The 27,750-nt window shown below is 44.9% G+C and overlaps 1 protein-coding gene across 4 annotated transcripts in view; it reads right to left on the bottom strand.

Annotated features, from left to right (window-relative positions):
• The window catches only part of LOC149915934 (uncharacterized), a 68,422-nt gene that overhangs the window by 21,651 nt on the left and 19,021 nt on the right, over positions 1–27,750 (bottom strand). The window contains exons 1-2 of one of the 4 annotated variants that reach the window (XR_016471334.1): positions 17,157–17,420; positions 9,439–9,494 (exon numbers count right to left, since the gene is read on the bottom strand). The exons of 1 other annotated variant lie outside the window; for it this stretch is intronic. Coding sequence is in view for 1 of the 3 variants with exons in the window: in XM_090150830.1 (XP_090006956.1) it covers positions 9,439–9,494 (56 nt within the window). In the remaining 2 variants the exon portion in view is untranslated. Of the gene's footprint in view, positions 1–9,438; positions 9,495–17,156; positions 17,421–27,750 lie in introns of those variants that run through there. 2 more of the 4 variants (XR_016471335.1, XM_090150830.1) reach the window with 2 other exon arrangements.

Raw genomic sequence — 27,750 nt, 5'->3', positions numbered from 1 at the left:
CAATACCCCCCACCCTTTGGCATTAATTCATAATTTCTTCCAAGACTAATTTTACTCTGAAATAGCACCACTGCAATCTATACAACCTGTCTGCATGCACATACCATTACAGCACCTCTTTAATAGTAACAGCCATTCCAATCAGCTCAAAACCCCACTCATTAGCAATAAACACACCCAGGGTGCTGCTCAGCCTCCGCAGCGAGTGCAGCCCTGAAGCACTGCTCTCTGAGCACCCACAGCCGATGTGTGGAATGGCACAGCTGCATCTGGCACTGGGATCGATACAGAGATAAAGCACATTTCCTTTCCCATAAAGGGCACGGAATGCATTTCCAGCACTACATCCAGCAGGGAGAACAGGAAAGGGGAACAATGGACCACAAACACCTGCTGAGGTACAGGGTGGGCTGCATCAATAGCCAGGCATGTTATTATCCCAGCCCATTTCCAGTGGAAATGCAGATTCCACAATATAAACAAGTAAATAAATAATTTGTAAAAGATATAAAACTAAAGAAACCACCCAAGCTTCTCCATCATTTTTTGCCAGTGGGAAGGGGGGGGGGGGGAAAATCCCAGACCCAGCCCAGCCAGGCTGCACTCAGGCAATCTTACATCAAAGCAGCTTTACAAAACAACAAATAAAACCAAAACAAAACTGAGATGAAAGCTTCATTGGGAAGAAAACATCCTGCAACCTTTCTGTCCCGATGCGAGCAGATTACAGCTGGCTTTATTCTGCTCTCAGTGCCATACACAGCAATTCGTAGCTCTTGGGCCCCATCATTAGCAGTATGCTAAGCAGGGCTCCTCTCACTGCCTTCTTTTGGGCTGTCTCAGTGGGCTCTCACTGGGCCCTGTTCACTTTTTTCACCACCAACAGCTGTGCACAGCTGGTTCTGCTCCTCTCCCTTTGGGTCCTGTTCAGAGACCAAAACCTGAATGCATCCATATCCAGACAAAAAAACTGCATCTCTAAATGGAACTTGAGCACTAGAAGGAAAATGATTGCCCTGGATCCCGTGTTCAATATGCATTTGTGTCAACCTATTTCTCTTCATTACAAAAACAATAAAAAACAAGCACTAGCAATGCCAGGAGCCAGGGGGTTGCACTTAGTTATCAGAAGTTCAGCTTGGCTGTAATGCTATTCATATGAAATCTGATATGAAGCCTCCTGGGTGTCATGAAACTCTTTATAATATAGAAAGTTCAATACATTAAGGATGCAGAAAATCTCATTTGGGACTGCAAAGCAGCCAAGAGTCCTTGCAGATTCCCGAGGAGCTGGGAGAACAAAATCACAGCAGCCCTCCCAAGCAGCGCAGGAGGAGAATTATCCCATGCATCAGCATCCACGTGAGGCAACACAAAATGCTTTACAAACTTTAATAAATTTAAGCCTTATGAATGCCTGTTGTTTTCCAGGCTGTTTATCACTCCCACTGCTCACATCAGACAGGCAAGGCACAGAGGATGCTGCCTCTCACAGCTGGATGCTGCTGGGGTGCATGGGCACAGAGCAGCACCAGGCTCCTGCATCACCTGCCCCAGCTCCGTATCTCTTTCATCCCTGCAGGGCCACACCACCCACGGCACAGCCAGCAACAGCCTAATGATCAATTTGCAGAGCAGCTTAAGACCACAGTAACAATCCCACCCTGGGATCCGCTTGATTAACACCAGCACAGCAAGTGTTAGGACATGCAAGCTGCGTTACTGAGGATGTCAGCAAACAAACGTGCAGAGCCCCACATGCAGCTTATTGATATTTCCTTATCTATGCACAACAGACTCAAGAAGGGGGTATAAGTATGCAAGAAGCTGGACTGCCTCCTCGGTGCCACCCAGCAGCTTCTGTCCTCATCCCATAGCCCAGAGGAAGCCGTTCTCCATGCTGTAGAAACTTCAGAGATGCTCAATAACACATTGACAATTACTGTGCTGTTACAGCTTTGTCTGTGTTTGTGAGAATTAGCCCTTCTCCATAGTGCTCCAGCCCTCAGCTCATCCTCATGGACCTCTCAGATTGCTCCTACAGCCCCATGTCCCCCAGTGCTGGGGCACCCAGCCCAGACACCATACTCCAGATGGGGCAGAACACACCTCAGTGCCACCCCTCTGCTGATGCAGCCCAGAATACCCCCCAGGTACCTACCATACCCAGCTGTAATATGAAGGTACCTGGGCACCTACCACACCCAGCTGACATTCTAGGCCACGAGCACACACTGCTGGAACCCCCAGTCCTTCTCCACAAGGCAATGAAGTTCTCAGAACACCCCATCAAAAGGCAATTTCAGGTTCTGACTGCTTCCAGAGCCTTTGTGAATGCAGAAACCCAAAGGGCCAGGAACAGAGAGCAGAATGTAAGCACATGGCACGTCTGTTTTAAGCCTGGAGATGATCAGAAGTTAATGGGATGGTACAGGAACATAACCTCAAAGGCCAGGACACATAGAGAGCTTCCCCACAGCCGAGGTGCAGCTCCACACAGCACAGCCTTCATGCTGCCAGGTGCACCATGTGCAAATCACCTTGAAGAAGCACTGTGCATTTGCACTTAGGAACTTTCCTTTGACAGGCATAAAATGCCTCGCTGCAGTCACTCAGCCTCTTCTGGCTCACTAAAGCATTTTACAGCTGAAATGCCTTTTCCACAAGCTTCTGTGTTGGTTATTAATGACACTCTCTTTGTATCAAGTGTGGGTTGTTTTGGTTGGTGCCTTTTTTGGCTTTGATTTTGTTTGATTTTAGAACTGCAGCAGAGGAATGATTTCTGCAGCACGAGTCAAAGCAGGACTCTCTCACCAAAAAAATTCATTTAGAATTAATTGATAGAAGGCAGTTCACACAACATTTGCTAAATGCACTCGCTAACAGGATGATAAATCCTCACCTGGTGGTACAGCACAAAGGGCCGTGCACTGGAATGGAGCTGAGAAAATGCAGTTCCAAAGAGCAAGTGTACAGGGGAAAGTTCAATATTCCTTTTGCATTCTGGCCCTCCTGAGACATCCCTGTCCCCTGGTACTTACAGGGCCCCTGCCACAGACACCATCTCCATCAGATCTTGGTGGTTGATGATCCACCTGGCTGCAGAAGGAAGTATTGCACAGTGATTTGCCTTTCTCCCATCCTCAAAATGATAGTGAATGCCCACAGGAGGAGAAGAAAGAGGCAATGAAGCTTCATACAGAATAAATCACCCTCACTAAGGGATTTTGCATTACATGAAAGAGAAATTTGAGAAATTCCTTTTGTCTGGCCTGTCACCTACTGCAAAGTGATTGATCCCCTCCAGGAAGATGGCAAGAGGGGCCAGACTTTGCCAGGACTCAAACAAGCAGGTCTCCATCCCAGCAGCTCTCAAGGAGAAAGCTGTGTGAGAGTCACCACCCTCTCAGTACTGAGTCATGGCGGATTTCTCATTTTATTCCTGTCTTTTTCTGCCTTTATCAATACAGCAGACTCATTGAGAAGCCAGGCACATATCCAAGAGCTCCTTCCATGGGTTAGCTCAGCAGCAAAACCAACAAGCTGTAAAGCGAGCGCGTTAACAACCTCATGCATTACAAAGTTTGCTGTGTAATAATACTGTATATAAATAACAGACTGCTAAGATCATTAAAGCCAATCAGAAGTATAGATTAGCCTGTAAAAATCTCATTAATGTCTCCAATATTCCGATACAAGGAAAGAGCAGTACCAGTCAGCAAGCTGATGCTGACACTCAGCAGCAACATCAGGGCTTCACACCTCTGCCTTAAAGGTTTACTTCCAGCGTGGGTTACCCAAGCAGTGCTGTACATGGCTCTGCTCCACAGGGAGAGGTGAAGCTGCTGATGCCTGCATTGCAGCCCCCAGACCCACTTGGTGGCCCCACCAGCACAGTGTGACAGCACAGGGGACATGGCTGGGCAGGCTACATTTACAGATACAGCTGTAGCAACCGAAAGCAAGAACTCTCATTTTCTGATTTGCACTGAAGTGCTTCACTATTATCTACCATACCTGACATTTTCATCTACAGCTTTTTGCATTGCATTTGAGAGTTGATTTTACCTACAAAATATGTTTTTGGTGGAGCCAGGTGCATCTACAATTCCAACACAGCAACACACATCCAGGAAGGAAAAGATGGGAGAACAGGTGAGGGGCAACACACAGTTGCTGGCATTTTGCAGGTTATCTACTACTCCCACTAAGCCTGCAGATGTTAACAGAGCACACTTTGCTCCTGCTGACAGCACCAAATCCCCACCTGCAGGGCCACAACCTCCCATTTCGCAGCAGAGCAATCTTTAGAGCCCAGCAAACTGCATTCCGCTTTCACACATCCCATGGATGAACAGCAGGGTGACCTCATCCACCACCCCTAAAACAGCTGCTCCAGTGGGAAGGCTGAAATGAGAGCCTTCCAGGAAAGACTTCATGCTTCGCCTTGCAGAAGATCAAACAACTTACGTCGTATTGCAAGCAATGCCTTATGTTGCTGCTTGGTATAAGAAGTGCCTGCAGAGCCCTGGTACTACAAGTAAATTCAGCCATTAATATCAGCCATAAGCTCAGCAAAACTATTTTTCTTAAAGAATATATTCATTTTTCTTTTAAGAGCCACAACTTGTGCTGAAAGCACATTTGCATTTTATTATCCCTAAATGCTTAACTACCATAACTAATGCTTGATTAATAAATAGCTATCTACTGCTGCTACTTTAAGCTTTGCAATTTATATGCAATGCTTTCTTCCCAGTGAACATGGCTCCTTTTTAATCAGAAACATAGGAAGAAAAGGATTGGAATAAGGAAAATAGGTTTAATTCATGTTTATTGTTCCAGCTGAGCTCATTGAGCACTGGGCAAGGCTATATAAAAAGTTCATGGGGCTGATTTAGAAGAGAAACTGGGGGACAAATTCTTTGTGCAGCCACGTGGCCAGCCTTCCCAATTGCAAATCTCTGCCAGGCACATTTGTTTCAGGGACTTCTTGCAAGGTAGCAGCAAACTCTCAGCTTTCTCAAGTCATGCTTCCTGGTGAACAAGAATAGGGATATCTGCAGTGTCCAGGGCAAAATTAATGCTTTAACACCTGGAATCAACCTTCAAACAACAACTTTTTTGTTCTTTTCTTTTTAAATGTGATCTGAATGTGCCAATAATTCAGTTTGAGGCTGTTGAAGCATGAAGACTTTTGGACTAATTTGAATTAAAACCAAACTTTGTGATCACACTTGTGATCATAGAGCCTTCAGGAAAAGAATAAGAAAAATTTGCAAAAGAAAACATGAATTCAAAGCTGTTAAAGCCAAACTCTGGCCAAAGGCCTCACCTGTGGGAACTGCTCGTTCAAGTGCAGGTGCCCAACACACTTTAAGGATGGATGAAGCAGATTTCAAGCACTTCCCATTGCTTCCAAAGGTCTCCCCAGATCCCCTTCCCCACATTTGTGCCTTCCAGTGGCCCCACAAAGCCTGGGGAGGGAAGTCTGTACCCAATCCTGATCCAGCACAATGCACCAGACATAAAGGTAATTAATAATAAAAAAATGCACGTCAGCAGAACTACATTGGTAAAACTGATAATGCAGTAATAGGAGCACAGCAAGAGGAAGAAAAGAAATCTTTCCATTTAGTCATTATAAGCGGAAATAGTACAGTCAGTGGAAATCTCAGCGTTCATCTGAAAGGAGGAAAGCAGAACTGACAGCCAAGAATCAACTTTGAGGATATTTTTTGTTGTTGTTGTTTTCTTTTCCCCCCCACCTCAAGACTTGAGCAGAGGTTACAAGCTGCTGCACAGCAGCTGTGGACACAGCTGTCCGTTCCAATTCCATTCCATAGTATCCACTTTCAAGTTAGGCAGATTTCAACACTGATTAGGAACAGGCTTTTCTTCAGCAAATGATTCTAACAAGTTCTGCCATCTCCCAGGGCACACTGCCTCGCAACCCTTCCTGGCTCTGGAGGCGCAGCAGCAATCCACTCCTACAATCATAACATTTTACTTCAGCAGAACTGCTTGGAAGCCAAGCAAAGGAGAACAGCTCTGTCCTGTTCGTGCACCTTCCTGCCCCAGGACACCTCTTCTCAAGGTTACCCCACAGCTTCCAGCTGTGTGTGCAGGCACTGCATCTTCAGCCGCCAGCGGGCAATAATAGAGACCATTCATTTTCCGTAGACAAGAGCACAAAGCTAAGGTGTCTGCACATTTAATTGAGATTATGATGGGAATTAATTATAAGATTAACAGCCCCCTAAAGTGATATGACAGAAATGCCCGTAACTGAAGTATGGGTTTGATAGGACTGTGAGTTCATGAGAAATGCCAGCATTGTGCACGCAGATGAAAAGAAACTGACAGGTGACAGTGTCAGAAGGAGATGGAGATCGAGAAGGTTTGTACAGACCAAAAATTTATTTTAAATTCTACAACTATGAGAGGCATTTCAAAATGTGCACAGAAACGCAGAGTGACTTGGATGCTGGGCAGCAGAATCAAGGAGAGGGGAATAACTCATCGGGTGCAGAGAGCTAATCCTGCAGGAGTGGAGGCAGAGCCTGCAGAATTCACACATCCAATTGCTTCTTTGGGTAGGTTACCTGCTGTAATTCAGTATTAATTGCTGCACTGCCAAATTTAAGTGGAAAAAAGATAAAGTGTTTTCTTGTACCCTGTTCTGAGGATCCTGTCTGAAAGAACCATAATGCTATAGATTTTATTGCCAAATGTTTTCAATAGGTTCCTTTAATATGGCGTTTTGTTGAGAATTTCAGACTGAAGGGCAGATTTGGTGCATTATTTCTATCACTCAGCCCTTGGCTCTCACATCCACACAGAAGAAACAAGGTGGGAGAAGATAGCTCACAAAGACTTAATCAACTTTTAATAACGAGATGTTTCTGCAGGCATCAAATCCTGCCCCACTGTGGACATCAGAGCCTTACCATTAACTTCAGTGGAGATGCAGCCCCTGGCTGTGTATTTTGTATAAGTTACATCACTGATGGACTCGGTTCCCAATAGAAATTGCATTCATATGAGCTCCAGACCAATTCTCATGTCCTCCTAAACACTTCCAAATATTTTCTTGCTTCCACTCACGTATACAGAGGTTTCCTTTCCTTTAAGTATGATAGCAATTAAGCCAAATTATTTAGATTAATTCATCTTTCAGGCATTATACAGTGCAGGTTTATTTTTAAAGCAAGGCTTATCTCTTCCCAAAGCCAGCACCTGCAGACATTAACCCCAATGCAGCTCAGGGAGCTCAGCTCAGCCCAGGAGTCCCCATCCTGGAAGCAGCTGAGCAGCTCGTGGCACACAGAGCTAAATGCCACCTTCCTCATCCTCCATTGTCCTGAGCCCACATTCCAGACCCCTCATGCTGAGCACACAACAAGCAACCCTGCAAAGACAGTGCATTTATACTGCAGCATGCCACAGCTGTCCAGAGCAGCTTTGAACAAGATCCCAAATGCTAAAAATGACGACTCAATCTATGCTAGTCACCCTGCTTTAGCAGCAATGCAGATCTTTGCAGCATACCGCCCCGAAGTACACTGCAAACAGCTTCACTACTTGTCCCATAGGGCAGCAAGTTCTGTTTGCTTTGCCTTCTGTTCAGGGCCTTAACAGTGAAGTGTTGGAAACCAAAAGGATATATGTGCAGCTGCCATTCTGTTGTCTGTATTGCTATTAAGCTGCTTCTCTAGCTTACATCAATGTGTAAGTAATGGTGCCAGCACTTACGTATGCACGTGCTTAACTAAAAGGGATATTACAAAGTAATAAAGACAAAGTAAAAAGACATATCTTAATAAGACTGGAGGAATTATGGTCTGGAGGCGTCTTCCTGTTGTTGCAGATAGCCATCCCCTCCCTTCTGTTCTTTTTGGACAGCCCTTACTGACTCCCTATGCCCTCACAGCTGTGCTCCATCTCCAGGCACTCAGCACATCCTCCTTTAGACTGTGCCAGCAATGTCCACGTGTACCCACACAAACTCTACATCCCCAGAACCCTTCTCATCCCTCCACCCCAACTCCTGCAGCTGAACAACTGCATTCAGACACCCTCCAAGATCTCTCCTCTGCACTCACAACACAGGGGCACAAGGCAAACAAGAAAACATATTGCCTCAGTAAGTTCCTCACCTACACAGCTCAAAAACACCCGGCCAGCACCTGCAGGCTCCAATAGAAGCCAGATTCTCGTTTCCCCTCCTCTGCTGTGCTCTCTCATGTGAGACACACCTTTCTGTGCAATGTGCCCCTGGGGGCCGTGGTGATGGGTTAGCCAATTACATGGAGAGGAGAGGAATTTGACAAATGGATCATTTTTGGTGCACTCTGCACTTTTGACTCATAAATCCCACAGAAAACAAGGTAAATGGAGCATAACTTATTAATGAACAGAGCCCTAAATATCAAATGATCTGCTGTGAATCATCAGCTGGAATTGTAGAGCCTTCGCGTCGTGCTACTTATATCATGCTGCTGTGGTTTGCAGTGTACAAACTCTGCAGCCCAGCAGTAAGTCTTACAAGATAATCTAGGGAACAACATCCTGCTTTATTTAAAGCATGGTAGAGCAGAGAGCTTGCCAGACCTTCAGACTGCAACCTCCCGAGAGGTGATCTTGCAAATTTCACCTTGCACACAGGGCTGAGAACACCGTTAAGCCCATGATGGATCACACAGCTTGCAAGAGGCACGCACAGACAGACACCCTAAATCTCACTGTGAAGCCAAGGGAAACCCAAGTGGCTCCAGAGGGGCCCCAACTGAGCTTTCTGTGCAGTGAAGTAACTTGGAAGGAGTACAACTCTGCAGAAGTACATCATTTCTACCTCTTTGCTGCTGGGTGGAAAGGGACAATCCTACCAGGTGTGCAAGTTTACCAAGTTCCAGATGAAACCTGTAACACATCATGTTCTTCTGGATAATAATGCTATGTACCTAAGTTGGAAAATTGACCTATTTTTATATAATGCTTACTGTAGATCTTCCTGGAGATACTGTCATTGCTGAAAGGAAAAGGTTCTACTCATTTTGTCATCTTCAAATCAATTTTCCATAGGAGGCTTGAGTACCCACAGAACACATGGTGTTTACTTAGCATATGACAGATGAGCAAGACTTGCTGCTAAGTCCCAATATTGATGTGCTGAAGGTACATAATAAGGAATCAGGGTCAGGCTGAAGTTACCAATCTAGTTGAGTAACGTGGGCTGCTTAGTTTGGCATCCTTTCTGCAGACATCCCTGCCTTTGGCAGGATCACAGACAAAAAGGGAAACAGTGTAAATGCATTAAACTGAGCAGCAAGATTGCACAAGCCTGTCTCTCTTAGACAAAGCATATTAACTATTGATAAATTCCACTTCAGATTGGAATTAAGAAGTCCTAGCCAATATTTACTGAAAACAAATTACCTCCATGAAGCTAGCCAGTACTTGACTTCCTCCATAGATGCCACTGAGAGCCGAAGCTGCAAAAATAAAATTGTGTGGCATGAGCATTTGTTTGACTTGGAAGGAGAAGCAGAGACAGAGAGACAGAGTCCTCCAGCACCAGCCAAGGAACCTCTTCTGACATCACCCATTTCCCTCAGGTCCAACCTTCTCCTCACATCTACAGGAGAAATATACTTCTTCAGCATAAGAAAAGGGAGACAGGATATAAAAACATGGAAGTTTTGCTATTATAACAGGAAATCAATCACTTTCAAGACCTCTTTGGAGGCATTAAGTTGTCAGAAGCAGCAGCAGGGACAATTTACCATCCCTCCTCATGTATATTTTGGCCATTCCAGGAGTGGTCAGGTATGCTAAGCTGCATCATGCAGGTCCACTCCAGAGGCTGCCTTAATTTCTCACACGTTACACCATCCCTAAAACACAGACACTTGGGTGCTGCCAAGCAAATCCTGGGCAGACACAGGCTGCTGCCAGCACTTCCAGTGTGAGGTTGTGGCTCTCATTCCCACCTGCTTCCAGCGATCCAATGCTTCACACAGTGCTGCTGCAGCCACTGCCAAGAGACTATGAAAGAGCAAAATGATTTTTCTTCGCCCTTTTTTTGTATTTAGGATAATGGCTTTTCTACAAGCCAAATAGAAAACTGTGTTAATGTGTTTCCATGGGCAAAGCTGGAGAACACTGTAAATTGCCTTGCTTAATGGACTCAGGAATTCAGTTATCCATTCAGAAAATTCAGACTTTTAAGCGAGACCGAATCGAATGGTTTAAACCTCGGGAAGTGAACACACAGCTTCACAGCTCTGTGGTGTCATTATTTATGTCTGCTGGATATGATGGAACAAATGCCTTTGGGAAGGAAGGAGACCCCTGCCCACTACTCCTCCCAGCCCAAGGGCACTCTGCATCCTTCAGGGCACTGTACAATTTCCGTCAGCACAGAAGAGCAAGCAGAAGGACCCGTGGGCATCTGCATGTGGTTCTAAATACACTGCAATGACCAACACCAAGTGTGGTTTTACCAGGCTATACATATATATAAAGAAGAAATCAATTGTTGCCCCAGCAGGGCAATCAACTGCCCAGGCAGGGGGACAGAAAGCTGTGGGTGCACCAGCAATTCCAAGGGCTGCACAGCAAGCCCTGAGCTGGGAGCCCAATGAGAGCAATGACGGTGATGTTCTTCCAGGTGATTCTCACCCACATCCCTTTTGGAAGGTGCTACGATCCCTGGAGCAGAGGGACAGAGCCCCCACCTGCACCTCCTGCTCCAGACAGCATACACTCTTCCTTTATTAATAATAAATTAGTTACAGTGAATGCATGGCCATACTGGACAAGCTGCTGACTTAAGTTAGGATTTCCCTTGCTCCAGGCAGATGAGGAGTTATCTGTCCAAGCTGGTGCCAAGGAAAGCTGCCTCCCCCCGACCATCACACACCGCTGGGATTGCACAAGTATGGTGGGAAAAAGGAAAGGCCTTTTGTTCTGTGCACCCAAACCCTTTTGGAAGGCGTATAAAAACCCACAAGCCACACAGGTGAGCTAATATCCTTGGCAATTTATGTGAACTGTAAAATACACCAGAGAACGTGGGTCCCAGGTCTGATTACTGCTCATTTACAGAAATGTGTAAACATGAGTACATGCGCATCCCATGCCAACAACAAAATATATATATATCCACAGCTACAACCTAAAGCAGAACTAAAATGTATTGAAAATATTTAATTCTTTTCCCTCCTGAGCAGCTTAACTGCCTAGAGGGATTTTCTTCCCCCAGGCTGAAAAGAAGAAAACAAAACCAAACAGCCCTCACTTCTCGGATTAGATGCTGAACACCAGATTCCAGCTGGGAGCTCAGGCACCTGTGGTGCAGTATTTATAAATGAAAGCACTGACATGACTTTAAATACAGTGTCACCAGAAACTTAATTATACAGCCACAAGTCTCTAATTGGAAGTCACGGAGCAATATATTGGCTTTGCCCTCTGGTTTGACACTCACCCAACCACTTTCCCAGGGTTGTTTGTGTTATCTGTCTCTGGTTTGAGCAGTGGTGTTTGTTTGCAGGCTGTGGTGGGATTAGCCCCATTTATCTTTGTGTGCTTTGTTTCCTTGAGCACATCCTGGGCTCACAGGGTTTGTTTTGGTGCTCAGGGAGCAGCCTCTGCCTTGCTTCACTCAGCCCAAGAGCACACTCACACTGGCCCAAGCCCAATATTTGATGCATCCAGAAAAGTATTTCCCATTTGAACTCGCACATGGGTGTCCTACCAGTAAGACAAGCTCAGGAACCCCAGCTTCTCCCCAGACCCTTCAGTGCTCCATTGTTTGCATCTTACTTCATTAGAAACACCACAGGGCAGCCCCCAAAAAGACAAGTGAAGGAGCCACTGAAGGGCAGGTTCAGCAGATGGGGAAGGATGGACCCAGCACCATATTGGGTTGAGCACGTGTCCTTACGTCCCTAAGAACCTATAAGAACAGCCCTAAGTAACAATCCCCCCCACACCCCCAAAAAAGGCCCATTTGGGAACAGGATAACTGGGCAAAAGGACAAAAAACCTAACAGGAGTAGTGATGAACAAGTTGTTCTTCACTTGCATGCTCACATGGAAGCTGTCACAGCCCTGCTGTTTGTGCAGGCATCCCTCGCAGCACAGATCCTTCAGCATTTTTCATCCTTCCTGTCAGTATATTAAAGATTCATCACAGTTATAAGTTCCAGCTCCACATTAATAACCATAAGGACACGTAACAGCCTCAGCAACAACAACACGTGCTGGCTCAGGTGGTCAGCAGGAAAAGACCTGAAGACCTCAGTGGTGACAGGGATAAGCCCCAGACTGTCACCTGATTTCAGATGTGAAACCCTCCAGCAGGAATATGAATATCTATGGACCAGTGGCACCAACTGGGCACGTGAGTTAAGGAAGTACAAGGCAGGAAAGCAAGACAAGATGATGTTAAAATCATACATTTTCAGTTTGAAGAAAGAACCTGATTTTGGAAGGTGAAGTAAGTGCTCCCATATCAGTGTCTGTACGTGAGACAGGGCAGGTGAGCAGCCAGGAAAGAACCCCTGGGTGGAAGGGAAGGCTTTGTTCTTCTATTTTTGATAGTTGAGAAATATGGCTAGGTGGAAAATACAAGACACTGAGGATGTGCCATTAGTGCTTTACGTAATTTCTTCAGAGCTTTCATCTAAAAATATTTAACGCTTAAGTTCAAAATAATAACACAAATTTCACTAGAAGAACTGATTTTAAATATAGAAAAACTCATGCTTCATCATATAACTACAATGCTTTTACGTTTTTCAAACTGATTTATCATAGGTACAAGTTCTGGTTAGCTTTCCTCCAAGCATCCCTTTCACATCCACATTTCTCCCAGTCACTGTGCAGGTTCCCACCTGAAGATGGACACAGAACCTGTTTGAGCTTAAAGAAAGAATTGCAGATGGTGCAGAGGAAGTGCCCACGACCTCTGAGTGCCAGGATCATCCCCGCAAGCATTGTCTTCCTCCACCTGCATCACACTTGGAGGCTGATGCCCGCAGCTCCACATTTGGAAGCAGGAGATGGCAGTGCTGCCACTACTCGAGCTGGGAGCTCCCAGCCCAGCTGATTTCCCCTTCGTTTAATATCTCTTGTTTCCAAACACAGCCAGCAGAGACACCGACAGGCAACCTCTGACTGAGTCAAGGGCTCTACTCTGTGCACAGCGCTGAGAGAGATCCTCCATGGCTAATAAGATAACGATGCCATTGATAATACATCTTAAATTGAGGGTTACAAAGAGCTGAGACAATAAATCCACTCAGCATCAGATAGCCTGCAGAAACACGACCTTTTCTCCATCGTTAATAACACAGAAGACTGAAGAGAGCACCCAATCCAATTATGTGTGTATTTACCTAATCTACCAGTGAAAGGCCTTTACACTTCCTTAATTCCAGCATTCTGCTCAGGCAGCAGTCACATCCCACCCAGAGGAAAGGCTTTGATGACTGCCACATGTGAGCCCCATTCCTTGGCTTGGTTATCACCTTCTCCAGCCCCTGCTCACTGCCCTCTCATGTAATTAGGCACAGGCATTGTCTTCCTGCTGGATTATGAAGTCGTTAAGGCAGGTATCATCTTTTTGAGCTATGACTGTACAGTATCTAACACAGCCAGAGCCTAATCCTTGGCTGGAGCTCCTAATCACTGCAGTACATTTCTATAATGAAAATATTTCATTATCAGCTGCAAACTGAAAAGTCAGCTCTCCGTTTTCTGGGATAAGTGAAGGATAGATATCTAACAGGGGAAAAAAAAAAGAAAAGAAAGAAAGGTTAAAAAGACTCTCATAAACTGAGCACAATGTGCTTTTACAGTTTATGTATGAAATTACTGAATGAAGCCAGCATTCTCAGAGCCAGGTTTCCCAGTGGCACCCAAGGCAAGTCCCAGCCTTGCCAGCCTCCAGTGGTGGGCTCCCATAGCCTGCAGCTGTCAGAACAGAACAGCAAAGAGTGAACTTTGGAGTTTTATCCAACATTAAGTCTGGTCTTTTGGGGAAAAGCTACAAAATACGTAAACCTTGAGATTGCTTCCAGAAAACCCCTCATAAGAGAAGCAGATGAAGTAAGAAATAATACTTCAATAAATCAGATACTCGTAGACTTCAACAAGTCTATGTTTGCATAAACCTGTGCCTTACTAGACAGTAACATAGGTCACTTGGAGATGCTTTCCCCTTTTCTTTGCCCTGCAGCAAAGCAAAATATGATTTATATTCTGTTTGCAGGCGAGCCAAGTAAAATGCTCAATTAGAAATAGCTCTTGTAAATATAATCCTTTCAGCTGGAATATTTGTACAGTGGAAATGACAGATCTTAATACTGATTTCAGTTACAAAACCTAATTAGATCGGTTCCTCATCCCAGCCCAGGCCCCATGCAATGCCCAGTGCAGGTTGGCACTTATGGGATGAGCCACCCCACAGCAAACACTCATTGGGTGCAGGTGTCCCAACACCACCAGCTCCAGTAAGACTACGACAGCCCCAAAAATGATCTAAGTGGTTCCCAGTATAAGTGAAAACCAGGGCCCGTTATTTTTATTTATGTAGAGCCAAAACACACACTTCCTAGAACTAAGTCTGCATTCAGCAGATGAAATATTTTTATAACTTAGCCACCAAGGTTATAGAAAGGCAGAGGGGAATGTATATCAGTGTTGATAGGAGTTTTTCCCCCAGATGTATTTACTAGGATAGATCATCTTCCACAGGTAATAGGATACGAGACATTACTTTTATGCTCAGTCTAATTGCTCAGCCATCACGCGGTGCTACCAAGTTGGGAAGCACTAACTCCAACTAATCGAGCTTCAGACTCGAGGCCACCAAAAACTGCAAAGCTGAAACTAGAGATTAAGGATGACATTTAAGAGCCAAGAAGACTATGATAGAAAGCTGAAAACATTTCAATCAGGAGAGAGCGTTTATTACATCTGCTGTGCCAGGGCTTGGCCATCCAAGGAACCTGAAGTACAAATGACCAGAGGAAAAAGAGTAAGAGCTAGTTGTATGAAATAAGACTGCTTTGCTTTTTTTTTTTTTTTTTTGCTCCTCCTCTTTGCTATCACAACTCAGTGTATGATAACAAATGCAGTATCACACACAATTACTTTGACATCAAACCAAGAATAATTACAAATGGTGTCTGCGTGAATTGCCTTCAAAAAAAAAAAAAAAGACTTCCATTTTTACAACACTGCCCCTTCTCACTGAGAGCAGAGAAAAACCTTCAAGTTCAGTGTTAAATCAAAATTTACTTCCAGAGAGGCACAGGCTCTCCTACAAAGGCAGCATCTTCACCTGGGAGCACCCAGATACCTCATAGTCCCTGGATTCCCTGATGAAGCCATTGGAAAGGGCAGCAGAAAAAAGAGAAGCAGCTCAGGCTAGGATTGGATAATCCAAACAGCCTGGGATTATAGAAAGGTTTGTATCGCCATCAGGCAACAAACTGTCATAACCCAAACCCATGCATCACACCGGAGCAGCTCCCCTCCATCACCTCCAAAATACCAGCTTATATAGCTTAACCACGTGAGTTCAGAGGGCACCAGCCCCAGCAAAAGCGAGAGTCTGAAGGATGAGCCCCACCAGTGCAGTGCCTTGGAAACTCCTCTTTTGATTTCATGGGGAGGTAGTTCAGACTCGTACCTAAATACTTGAGGTATGCCAATATCTGCGCTGTGCTAGAGCTATGCTATACAAAATAGCACATGAAACAGCACTAAAGATGCACTGAATTAAAGGCACGCTATTTCACAAGATTTAAGACAACTTAAACCACTGAAATAAAAGCATAGCAATGCAGGGTAACACAGCCAGCTCCAGATGCATCAGGTGCAGTGACTCAGGCAATCAAGACTTTACTCCTAAGAGTCAGACAAGGGCACCTGCACACAAGCATCACCCCCAGCCCTTTGGTAAAGAGGGAACAAGGCTCAGTCTTAAAAGCACCCACGAAGCCAAACCTCATGAAGGACAAAGCTGGCAGGGCTTTGCTGAAGGAGATGCTAATAACTATCAGCACAGACAGGCTTTAAATCCTCAGAAAGGCACTCAGCAGCCTCAGGTCCTCCTTTCTGCTATGAAAAAGCACGAGACAAAAATGCTTTCAAAACAGCGTTGCTTCTATCCATTAGCCCAACATATTTATTAAACAACCAGATGAGGACAGTACGAGCAAACAGAGAGACATTTTCATATGCTGATTTGTACATCCAGAAAGACCTACCGTGCAATGATTATACAGTTGGTTAACTTTGGGGAGAAACTTCACCTTTTTATTAAGAAAAAGGAATGCAATTATAAGTTCGGTGTGAAACAATTTATCCCACACTCGGTATTTCTTTCTCTCCCTCCATCAGTTTATTGCCTCAAAATTATTTATCTCCTTATTTATCTCTGTTTGTTTTTGAAGGACATCTTTTGTGCCTCCGAGCCACTTTATTCATTAGTTCTCCAGAGTTCATGTCCCATTTCATTATGTTTTAATCTTTACAGTTGTTAATTTGCATTTCATTTCCTGTAGTAGCAAGAAAAAAAAATTACTAACAAAAAAAGTTATTGTAAATATTAATACAAGTCAACCGATAATCATCCAGGGAAGCATCGTACAGCAGTAACAATTACCTGCGTCTGAGGCAGAAAGAGGCAATTCTAATAATTATAGCAAGGAAAAGCACTTCTGAAAGGGCACAGCACCTTCTCAGAAGTGCTGCTGGGCCATTCTGAAACAGCACTTGTAATTTATAAAGACTTACTGAGAAAAGGAGCTGCCCCAAGGGACAGCAAGGCCGGCATGGTGACCTGAGGGACCCCGGGAGCTGGGCTCCCTTCTGCCCCACAGGGCATGGAATGCAAGCAGCTGCTTGGCTTACAGCCTAACTATAACACCCACTTATAAAAACAGCATTCCAGACCAGAAAAAAGAAAAACCTACAATCTTAAACCAGGAAAGTGAGCAAACCAAACAGGTGAGGCTTTTCCCTCCGTGCACAGCTTCTGCCACCAGTTCTCAGCACTGTACTGCAACTTCCATTTTCTCTTAGAAACAAGTTCAATGCAGCTTAAAGACCAAAAAGAACATGAAAACATAACTCACCCCAACCATCCTGCAGGCCCCAAGCTGTGCTGGTCTGGGGATGGGACAAAGCAGCACACCACCTCCAGGAGAGGTGTCTTTACCCAAATGGATCAAGTAAATACAGTTGTGAGTAATTACTCTCATTAGATAAATACTAGGCAGGCTCATAAAACTTTCACAGAAAAAAGCCCTGAGTGACCCAAAATATGAGTGGTGAGCTGCAGCCTGGCCTGGCTCCTGCATTAACCATTCACAGCTGTGAGGAGTTACAGAAGATGAGGATGCTCATTAGAAAACCTCCACAAAGGAGAACAGGGGAGAAAGGGCTCTGGTATTTAGCCTTGCACCTTTGTACCTCTGCTTCTCCCCTCCCCATTTTATCCCATGGAGAATCCCACAAGCCATGCTGCCTGTTTCAGTTTCACTGCACTTCCCCAGAACACGGCTGTGCATCCATAGGGAAACAGTCACTACAGAGCAGGTTCTGAGCAGAGCCTAACAAAGCCTGGCCCAGACATCCAGCACTCTGATGTTAGAGAGAGGATTGCCTCTAATTCCTCGCTCCTGTTGAGCCTTTCTAACAGCTCCATCAGGTGGTACCAAAGCATCCATCTAAGCCACTTCTCCGTCCATCACAGCCAGCTGCACAGAGAAATCAGACAGCTCGATGGGCTTAGCCCTCATAAAAAAATGGATGAGGCGTTTCTCTTAATGCTCTTCCTCTCCAGCTCCTCTGAGATCCCGCAGGTGATTTGCTGGGGCAGCTCTGCACCATGCACGTGGCATGGGGCCTCTCAGCAGCCGCTTTCGTTTGCAGCAGCCAACCAAAGGGGCTGTTAGGAGAACAAAATGCCCACAGAGCTTTGCCCTGATCAAGTCCTGAAGGCTGATCTGAGGAAGAAATGAAATCCTTGTGATGAAGAGCCAAAGAAACACCGCAGAACATTTCTGTAGTGCGCCAGTATAAAACTAAGAAGAAGTGAAAGGAGCTATTGCAAATGCAGCCCTGGTGCCCGCTGAGTGTTTGCTGTGTAGGAAACAATCATTTCATATCAGTGTAAATGCACCTTTCATACATCGTTTCCCTTGTACTTTTACACCATAGTGAATAATAGAACAGGAAAAGGATCAAAACAGCCCTTGCTGCTGCTGGAGCAGGTTCAGGGTGCAGTGGGGGCAAGGAGCCCATGTGCTCCCACCCAAACCCCATCCATGTCATCGCAGATCCCTGTAGCAAGATCACAGCCCCCATTTCCCTTCCCCCAGCACTCTGAAACAAATGTTACATTACAAACTAAACAAAACCCTATTCCATATACTAAAATACTCATAAAAGTGTCCTCGTTTTTTGATTGCTTAATTGCTCTCTGTAGCACTAAGCATCTTAGCTCAAAATTAACCTCCCCAGTAAAAAGCTGGAAAATAGAGCCTTCCTAGACAAGAGATCTGAGATCATTTATGGTGACCGTTAACTGAGAAAAGCTTTGGAGCTGATTTCAGACATGCACCATCCTCATGGACTTTCCCTTGCAGGAACATGAATCTGTTTCAGGGGAGTTTCAACACTGATGTCATTCCATGATTTTTTTTCTCTGTGTCTTAGAGGAAGGGAGAGGGTGGGGTGGGTGAGGGAGTGCCCTGCAGAACAGACCCGCCGTCCCACAGAGCTGAGAATTTCCACATTTCCTGAACCAAATCTTTCCTGGAATAATGGGCCAAGTTTTGCTCTCACTAAACAAAGTCTGCAGCAATGCCACGTGAGTCCTGCTGGGCGTTAGGGTGATGCAGCTGCAGGCAGGGAGGCTTTAGCTGGCAGATAAACCACTTTTGGCAGAGCAGTCCCTGATTCTGCACTGGCCGTGCTGATATTCAGGTGAGAAAAGCACAGGAGGAAAGATGAATTGAAAAAAGGTAAATATCTCAAGCAATATGGAACAATAACCAAAATAGCAGAAGGACCCACGCAAGGGTTAGGCAAAGACAACAGCCCCATCCCTGTTCTGAGAGCCTTAAACTGGGGTGAGTTTACTTCTCCCTTTTCCCAGGCACATTCAGGACAAGCTGGCACCAGCTCTTTAGCACACAGTGCTGAGAGGGAAGCCAAGGCCCCCACTCTGACCAGCTTAAATGTTGAACAAATGCACAGAAGCTCTCTTAATCACCCTCAGTTTTGCTTTCTTCCTCCCTCCCTCCCCCCTCAAATCTATCTCCATGGATCCTGAAAACCTTGGGAGCAGCTCGGGGTTTTAAGCAGTTCACACCACTGCAAATCCTCCTTAGCCCCACTCTCCTTTCCATCCCTGCTGGACCCAAGCCCACCCCTGCCTGGCTGCTGCCTCCACTCTGCTTGCTCACTGCAGGCTTTCCAAAGCTCTCCCAGACTTGTGCAGGGTTTCATAGACTCATTAAGGTTGAAACAACCATCTCAATTCCCCAACCACAGCCCACCCCACCATACCCACTGACCACATCACCCAGTGCCACATCCCCATGGCTCTGGAGCACCTCAGGGACAGGGACTCCCTGCTCCCTGGCTGCCTGTGCTGGCAGCTCTTTCAGAGAAGAGGGAATTAGGTCTGAGCCAGCTCCCATAGAGCCTCTGATGCACCCGTGCCCTCGATGTTACTGCAGTTCCCTCCCCAGTGATAACAGCAGAGCACACCTTTTGACTTTGGCTCGTGAAACGATCATTAGCAATGATGCATCAAAACGTTTTTGATGAGTGAATGATAAAAGTAAACAGGACACAGTAATAGTCGGGCTTATTTACAGCTAGGTGAAACACCAACGTTGTCAATTTTGGAAAGTGACTTTGAAGGAACTTTCTAAAGGGGATATTGAGAATGCTTCCTCTCCCCCACCTGCAAACAGCCATAACCATTATTGATAGCATTTCTAAAATGGCAGGTTCGTAGAAACAGAGACTGTTATTTTCTGTCAAAATTGTTTTATAGTGCCATTTTTTCCCCTTGTTTAAGGCGGCAGCACTCATTTACAACATTAAACAACGTGATTTATGTACTTTAGCAGAGCTTACTACATTTAAATGTTTGGGGCATTTCATTTTTACAACATACCTTGTTCCAATATAATCAATGTGCTTTTTTCTTGGGCTGTGATAGGAATGCAGTTTGTGTTTTATAGCAAAATCAATACAAGAATTAATGGGTGACGAACAAAGTAAATTGTAAAAAGCACATAGGGGTTGTGAGATCTCTTTTGCTGCATCGATTCCATTAGCATTAGGCTGCCCAGTTGTACACGGTTCCATATTTGATGAGCGAGCAGCAGACTTCATATTCTGCTGAAGAGAAAACAGGCGAAGTCCGGTACTGAAATAACTACACCAAAGTCATTGAGGTTAAAGCAGGAATGGACACGAGCCAAGGGGATGCTGGAACACAATGCACTTCAGAAGCAGCGGCCGTAAACATCAGATGGTCATGAACAGGGCCACTCTGACTTTAATTACAGGCTGTGATATTCGAGTGATGACATTGTTTGTAACATTGGGTTATCTGTTTATTAATTCATTCAAAAAATAAAAATAACAAGAAGACAACACTACTCCTAGGCTTCCTTGCTAGTAGAGGAAAAGCAACATTTAAAAAGAAGAAAGGAAAAAAAAAAAGCCAACCACCTGCATGCAACCTAGATTTCTTGTTAAAGACATAAACAAGGAGGAGCCACAGCAAGAAACAAGCAATGTCATCCAGAAAACATTTTTCTTATCCAGGTCCTCTTTTGTTTCCTAAACTTGCCTCTTGCTCTGAACATAAGTACACGTGCCAGTGCCCAGAAAGGCACTCCTCAAAGTATTTCGGGAGCCTGTTTCCCCTGTGTCCCACTGGAGCCTCCTGGCACAGCCAAAGCAGTGCTGCCCCATGCATCAGGAGGCAGAGGAGTCCCAGCCCCCTTCAGCCCCCCACCCTTCAGGACACACCACAAGGCAGCGGGTGACATTGTAAAACACTGGCTGATCTGCAGCCCTCACATGCTCAGAGTTACAGAAAACGAGCAGATCTGGACCAGGAATGGCTGCAGGCACCTTTCCAAGTGCCCAGTTAGCTCTGTTACATTTCTCTGTCACACACCGTCCAAGTTGCAGTGATGACCTTCCACCTTCTGACATCTATGATCATTCCAGTTCTGAATAACAGATTAGATGCATCTGTCCATTTTGCTACATTACTTCCCAAATAACCCAACAACAGAGCTGCTCTCCAAATCAGGCTGTAGATATCTCACACCGCCAACAACACAGCATTCCGGGGTGCAGTGACATCTGTTACTGCCCTCATCTATTTCCTCTCCTTTGGGAAGACCTTTTTCATGTTCATAATCATCAATAGGTTTTAATGGATCCTATCAAACAGGCTCAGGTATAGCAGGCACAGCACACCGCAAGAATATTATCCTCCAAATGTTCAAAATTGTTTTTACATGGCACTTATTGTTCTCTCTTAGTTATTTGAAGTTGGGAAGTTTATCGCTCTTTGGGAGCAAAAGAATTTAATTATATTCCATTTCAAAACAAATTGTTGATACAGGATCCAAGTGTCAGTAATTAGATAATTTCACAGTGCACATTCCATTACCACTGTCATACTTAATGACCGTTTATCTGAAGAGTCCTTCTAGCGCTGCAGCTACCCTGGCACTAAATACAATAATGGATGGCATGATCAGGGAGCTTCACCCATTGCTCTCATACTTACAGGAATGAGTTCGAGAGGAATTTCTACTCAAACATGGAGCTTAGATGGCAGGGATTAAAATGCTGGCCTTAATGAAATCAGTAATACAACACTCATTGACTTCCCAGGGTTTAAATGTAATCAGTTCCTTATAAGTAAAGATGATTAGTGACATAAACTACATATTAAACAAACCATTATCGTGAGCTCTAGCCTGACTTAGAGCACCAAGAGGACTACTGCTGTAAAAAGACCCTATTTACTCATTCTTGGACTCTTTTATGTGGCTAAAAACATGTGCAAAGCGATAGGGCAGGAGATGGGAAAAGTGCCCCCACACTCCACACCCAACCCCAGTGCTGGGTAACACACAGCCCACCCCCCCTGCCCACAGCCCCTGCCTTCCCCAGGCCCAAAAGCACCTCGAATTTGGGGCGTCACGCAGTGACATCCAGCATGGTGTTAATGAAGCAAAGAACAAAAACCTCCCAGGCACATTCTGATTTCACAGAGGTACCGTTTTTAAAAACTTCTCTTTTTTTTTTTTTTTCTTTTACAGCAAGACATGCAGATCATATAATGCATTTTTAATGACTCTATTAAAATGCCGTATCGTTTATCCATCTATATTGTTGTCATAACCGATTCTGATTTCTTTTTAAGTTGTTGACATTTTTGGATACACAGAGTTCTGCTTAAGCCGTGCACCACCCGACACAGTGACTGCCATTCTCTCAGCAGAAGATTTCCTGATTCTGGTGCTATTCGGGAAGGCTTGGATGCACTGAAGCTTGCTTGGTGGGGCAGCTTTGAGGAAACTCCTGCTGAAGGAGCAGCAATATGCAGTGAGCTCAAACCTTGGCAGCTGGAGCACTCAAAGGAAAGTGCAAGCATCATGCTGGGGTAGATATTAAGAATCGCAGAATCGTTCAGGTTGGAAAAGACCTCTCAGATCCCCAAGTCCAACCCCAACCCATCTCACCATCCCTGAGTGCCACTTCTCCACAGTTCTTGAACACCTCAGGGATGGGGACTCCAGCACTTCCCTGTTCTGATGCCTGGCTGCTCTGAGAATACTTTTCTCCTAATGGTCAGCATTCAGCACACCCAAATGAGCAGTGTTGTGTGAGTACAACTTTCTGCTTAAAAAAAAAACAAAACGCTTTATTGGTGTGCTGGATTTGAAAACTAGGAGCTCTACAACAGGCTTTGGTTCTGATTCACTTCCCATAAAGGTGAAGGAGCCAAGGTCTTTATCTCAAATAGAACATCTGAAGGAACACGCTAATATTTCTACAGTAAAATACCCTCTATAAGCATTAGATGTTTTTGCCCAACATGTCAAGAATTGCCCCCTTTAAATTAGGTACCAATGTGAACCAGTGGGCGAATTCACTTGTACTTCTGGTCAGCACAAAACATCATGCCACACTGCAGTGGGACGGAGAACAGAGCCTCCACTCCTTCAGACAAAACACAGAAAGGGACGTGCAATAACAGCTATCTGAATATGCAGGATGTCATCCACAGCCTCCTTCTCCCTTAAGTAAAGGAGCTGTCAGATAATGGCCAAATAAATCCATCAGTGCTCTCGGCTGCCCATTCTGTGCAGTGCAGCGTAAGCTCTGCTCCGAGACTTATGGAGCACTCCAGCATTTAGATTGCTCTCCACGAGGCGTGCTGAGATCTGGCTATCATCTTTCACTTTTTAATTAAAATATATTTTTCGCTCTTGATCTACAGAAGGAAAAACAACATAAAAGTAATTGAGACTTCACGTTTCACATGTCAAATCGTGATAGCTTTTCCTATTCACTGGCATGCCAAATAAGTACTTATAGCAAGATTCACCATCAAAAGCAAGCACCCTCCTTTCCAAGGATGACGGAATCAGGCTTAGATAAAACAGGAACCAGCTCATGCTCAAAATGAATCCCGGTGTCAGGCTGCCGCATCTTTGCAAAGTCCTTCATCTCTCTAAAACCTGCCATACTTCATTACAGTGTGTAGTGAAACACACCAGCCTCTTCCAGGCATTTCACAAAAATCACCTCCTACAGCAGACAGTAGTCAGAAATTAATGCCTTTAGTACCCATGAGAAGGACTGAGTCATAGAACACAGGCTGTAATTTCAAGGGCTCATTCATCCCCAGTATCAAGCGTTTTGTTGCAGCCTTTTTGCAGACACCTTTTACTGACACATGCTTCTCTCCCACTAATACACTGATGCAAGGAGAAGCAAAAAAAGCCAACAAGGAGAAAATAAAGTGTTTTCTGCATTTGGAAGGCACAGTGGGTTGGAAAGGGCAGGAAGGAAGAAGATGCTGCCTCCAAGTGCTGCTGGAGAGGAGGGATTCACCAAGCCAGAATGGAAGCCAGGCTTTGATCTCCCTTTTACACACACACATGCAACATTCACAACAACCTCTGGTTGTTCCCACTGGGAATTCTGCAGAGAGGAGAGCAGAAATCTGCTCTGCCATGGAGCCCCTTCAGCTGCAGAGGTAATTTGGCAATGTGTGCTATGCAGCCATAGAGAACGCTGGACTGGATGGTGCAGAAGTAATGATCAGCATAGTAAAACTCAGAAGAAACCTGACAGCAGCATCGAGGAATGCAAAATGTGTTCACTACTTCAGCTTCATGGAGCACTTCCAAGTCTACACAACTAATTTTATGCAGACTTCCTATAGGACCTCAGAGATCAGAGCACAAACTCCCAGTGCCAACCCAACTTCCTTTCCATGACAGCTTCTCTATCAGCTGAGACAGAGCAGGTGGTGGAAAACACAGATTTTGACTCACATCAATTTATAAACCTTTGCAAAACTTTTCAAAAGCAAAGAACTGCTCTCAAGGCTGGTTAAGGTGCATCACTGCAGCACCCAAGACTTCAGAAACCTTTTCAATTACTGCCATTTAACATCATTATTTTCATTTGTTAGTTTCACCTCATTTTGGACCCACTCTTTCATTTCCACATTAGATCTGATTAGTTCAGAGCTACGATCTGGTCATGCCTGAAGTTTGTGGGTAGCTGGGATATCAGACCTGAAAGAAAAGTGATTGGAAGCCCCAACCCAGCTGTTCTGTCTCACATCTACTGGAAGGTTGTTACAGTAAATGCAAAAGCAATGTGGCCTGACACTGGGGAAAGTTAGAAGACTAAAAGACATAAAATGCATGAGTTATTTTTTACATTAGGTAGCAAACTGAGTTCTCCTTTAACCACTTAATTACCTTTGGCTGACAGGAAAAAACATTGCTGTGAAAATTAGTATTATCTTTATTATGGATGTGTCCCTGAAGATGCTGATGCACTGACTTATATATCCACGTACACGGCCTGGAAGCAGTGAAATAATTCTACCTTGTGAGCAGCTGCAAAGGTTCTGTACCATCGCCAAGGATTTATCGTGTAGTTTAACGGTCATTACTTAGCATCATCTGCTCTTTTTATACATTCTCTATCACCATACCCATTTTCCTTTTTCAGCCTTATTATCTTATGTATATGAACAAAAATATAAAGGGGTGATGGGGAGTGGAAATCCAAACCAGCCCTAACGGCCCATGATTCTGAGCTCAGGTACAACAGCCTCAGCCAAAGGCACCCCGGCCACGTGCCAACAGAAGGAACAGCAGCGTGCAGGACACAACCACAGGACATCTGAGTTGGAAGGGATCATAAAGGTCATCCAGTCCAACTCCCCAGCGTCTCCTCAAAGGCTGTTTGCTCCAGCACTGAAATAAAGGAATGGTTGGGACCATCTCAGTAACATCTGCTGAACTGTAAGTTGAATAAATTATCAGTATTTATCAGGGGCAAACAAGGTATTGCAGTGTTTGCAGTTACCTGCACATACATAGGATGCTTCTTTCCAGTATCTCCTCCATCCAAACACACTGCTTTGGATTTAAAAGATTCATTGCACCCCTGGACTCCAACCTTTAGCTGCCATCTCTGTTGGTTTTAGACATATTAAGAGAAACTTTAAATATTCTACTAATTCTTCCAGTTAGTAATTTTTTTTAATGCAGCCTATTTGTGTTTATCCACAGATCTTCAGAGTACATACCAGGAATATTTGCTTTGAAAATGGGTGACTTCTGCCAGCTTTTCTGTTCCAAGCAGGTGGCAGTGCACTGGCAAAAGCAAAACTAACGTAAATGCTTTTGACCTCACTGCAGAGGCAGAGGGGCCGTTCTGCACCACCATGGGGTCCCAGGAGCTCCTGGCAAATGGAGCAGGGTGGAGAGTGCACTGTGTGTCTGTTGGGGCTCAGTGGCCATTTTGGTTTTGTTTTTCCAAATTCACCTGGTCTATAATTCATAGAATTCAACAGGAGTGGTGCAGACAAATGTCTGAAATCTCAATACACAAAAACACTGAAACAAAGAAACCAATAAGCAGCCCCTCTGCCTTGCCTTGCCCAAAGAGCACAGCTCAAATGCTTCTGCCTGCTACTCAGCAGGATCCAGTCCCACCCTGCACTCACATTTCAGCTCTTAGGCTGTCTTCAGCTTAACCCACTTAGTTTCCCTCTGAAAATAAAACCTTAAATTGAGGTCTCACCCTAAGAGAAGCTTGTATTTGGTTATAAGCATATCAATGTTAAAGCCTGCTTTTGGAGAGGCAGGTTCCCCAGCACAGGAGGCACGCAGCCTGATTTACACTGCACCAACCAGCAGTGACTCCAAAGTGAGACAATCACAGAATCACTCAGGTTGGAAAAGACCCCTCAGGTTTCCGAGTCCAACCCCAACCCACCCCACCGTGTTCCCCAGGGCCACATCTCCACAGTCTGGAGCATCTCAGGGATGGTGACTCCTCCACTCCCTGGGCAGCTGTGTGTGTGCCTGACTGCTCCCTGGAGAAGAGATTGTTCCTAACACCCAACCCAAACCTGCCCAGGATGTTTGCACTGTTTGCACCAAGTGCCTTTATGCCCATGGGCCAGTGGTCCCCTTGGCTTTGCTCTCCAAAACCTTAGAGAGCAAACGTGGCTGGAGCTCAGCGAGTTCTCACACCATGACCTGGGTCACTGTTGAGCTTATAGTGGTAGAACCGGAATAAAAAAGGGGGAAAAAGTAGAGATTAACATAAAATAAAAGCATAACTATATGGTATGTGAAAACTAAATGGCCGTATCGCAGCGCAGTGCCCAGCCCAGCTCTGGGTGTTACCAGCACATGGGACACAACAAGTCGTGGACTCGTCTGTGGCATGACAGCTCACTGCTCTGCTGACAAACATAAATCCATCGCACCACTATTTTGTGTTATTAAGTAGGAGAGAGGAGATCTGCATTTGGAGCACATACAGGTGGCTCAACTGCTGCCTAATGTGAAAGGTTTTATTTGGCTTGAAAAATCATCTATTTAAATTGTGCATCAAGGCCATAACACATGGGTGGCTTCATTCACCGTGGCACTTTGATGGTGGCTGCACAAGTCGTGAGCGTATGTGCAGTATCATTATTTCCCACACATCAACCAGAGCAGCAAATAAACTTTTGATTCATAATAGGAACACAATGGAAACAAGCTGAAAGCCTGCCCTGAGCAGCTCTAATTAAAGGTATTAAGAGTTAAGGGACAAGCTTGCAGGAGAGCAGTGTAAATCTACTCAGTCTCTACAGAAGTATTTATCACTATTCCCCAGCATTGCTACATGAGTGTGTGTGTTTGATCAATATTCAGCATCGCCTCCGCTTTACCCAAAGTCTGTGCAATATGCTAAATTAGCTTTTTTTCTATTACCGTATCAAAGGTATGTTTGAAATTGAACATCACTGTAATTTAGCTGAAATTACTGGCAGACCAGGTCTGTCTTGATCAGTTTGCAAAACCCTCCACATTAATCATATTAAAGACGTTGCAGATGAACAAATCAGCAGCGCGGGCAGAAAAC

This window comes from Phasianus colchicus, chromosome 15 (genome assembly GCF_987193195.1).
Source record: "Phasianus colchicus chromosome 15, bPhaCol1.hap1.1, whole genome shotgun sequence".
Taxonomy (NCBI): Eukaryota; Metazoa; Chordata; class Aves; order Galliformes; family Phasianidae; genus Phasianus; species Phasianus colchicus.
The sequence above is the reverse complement of the archived record's forward strand: the minus strand, read 5'-3'. Positions and strand labels throughout refer to the sequence as shown.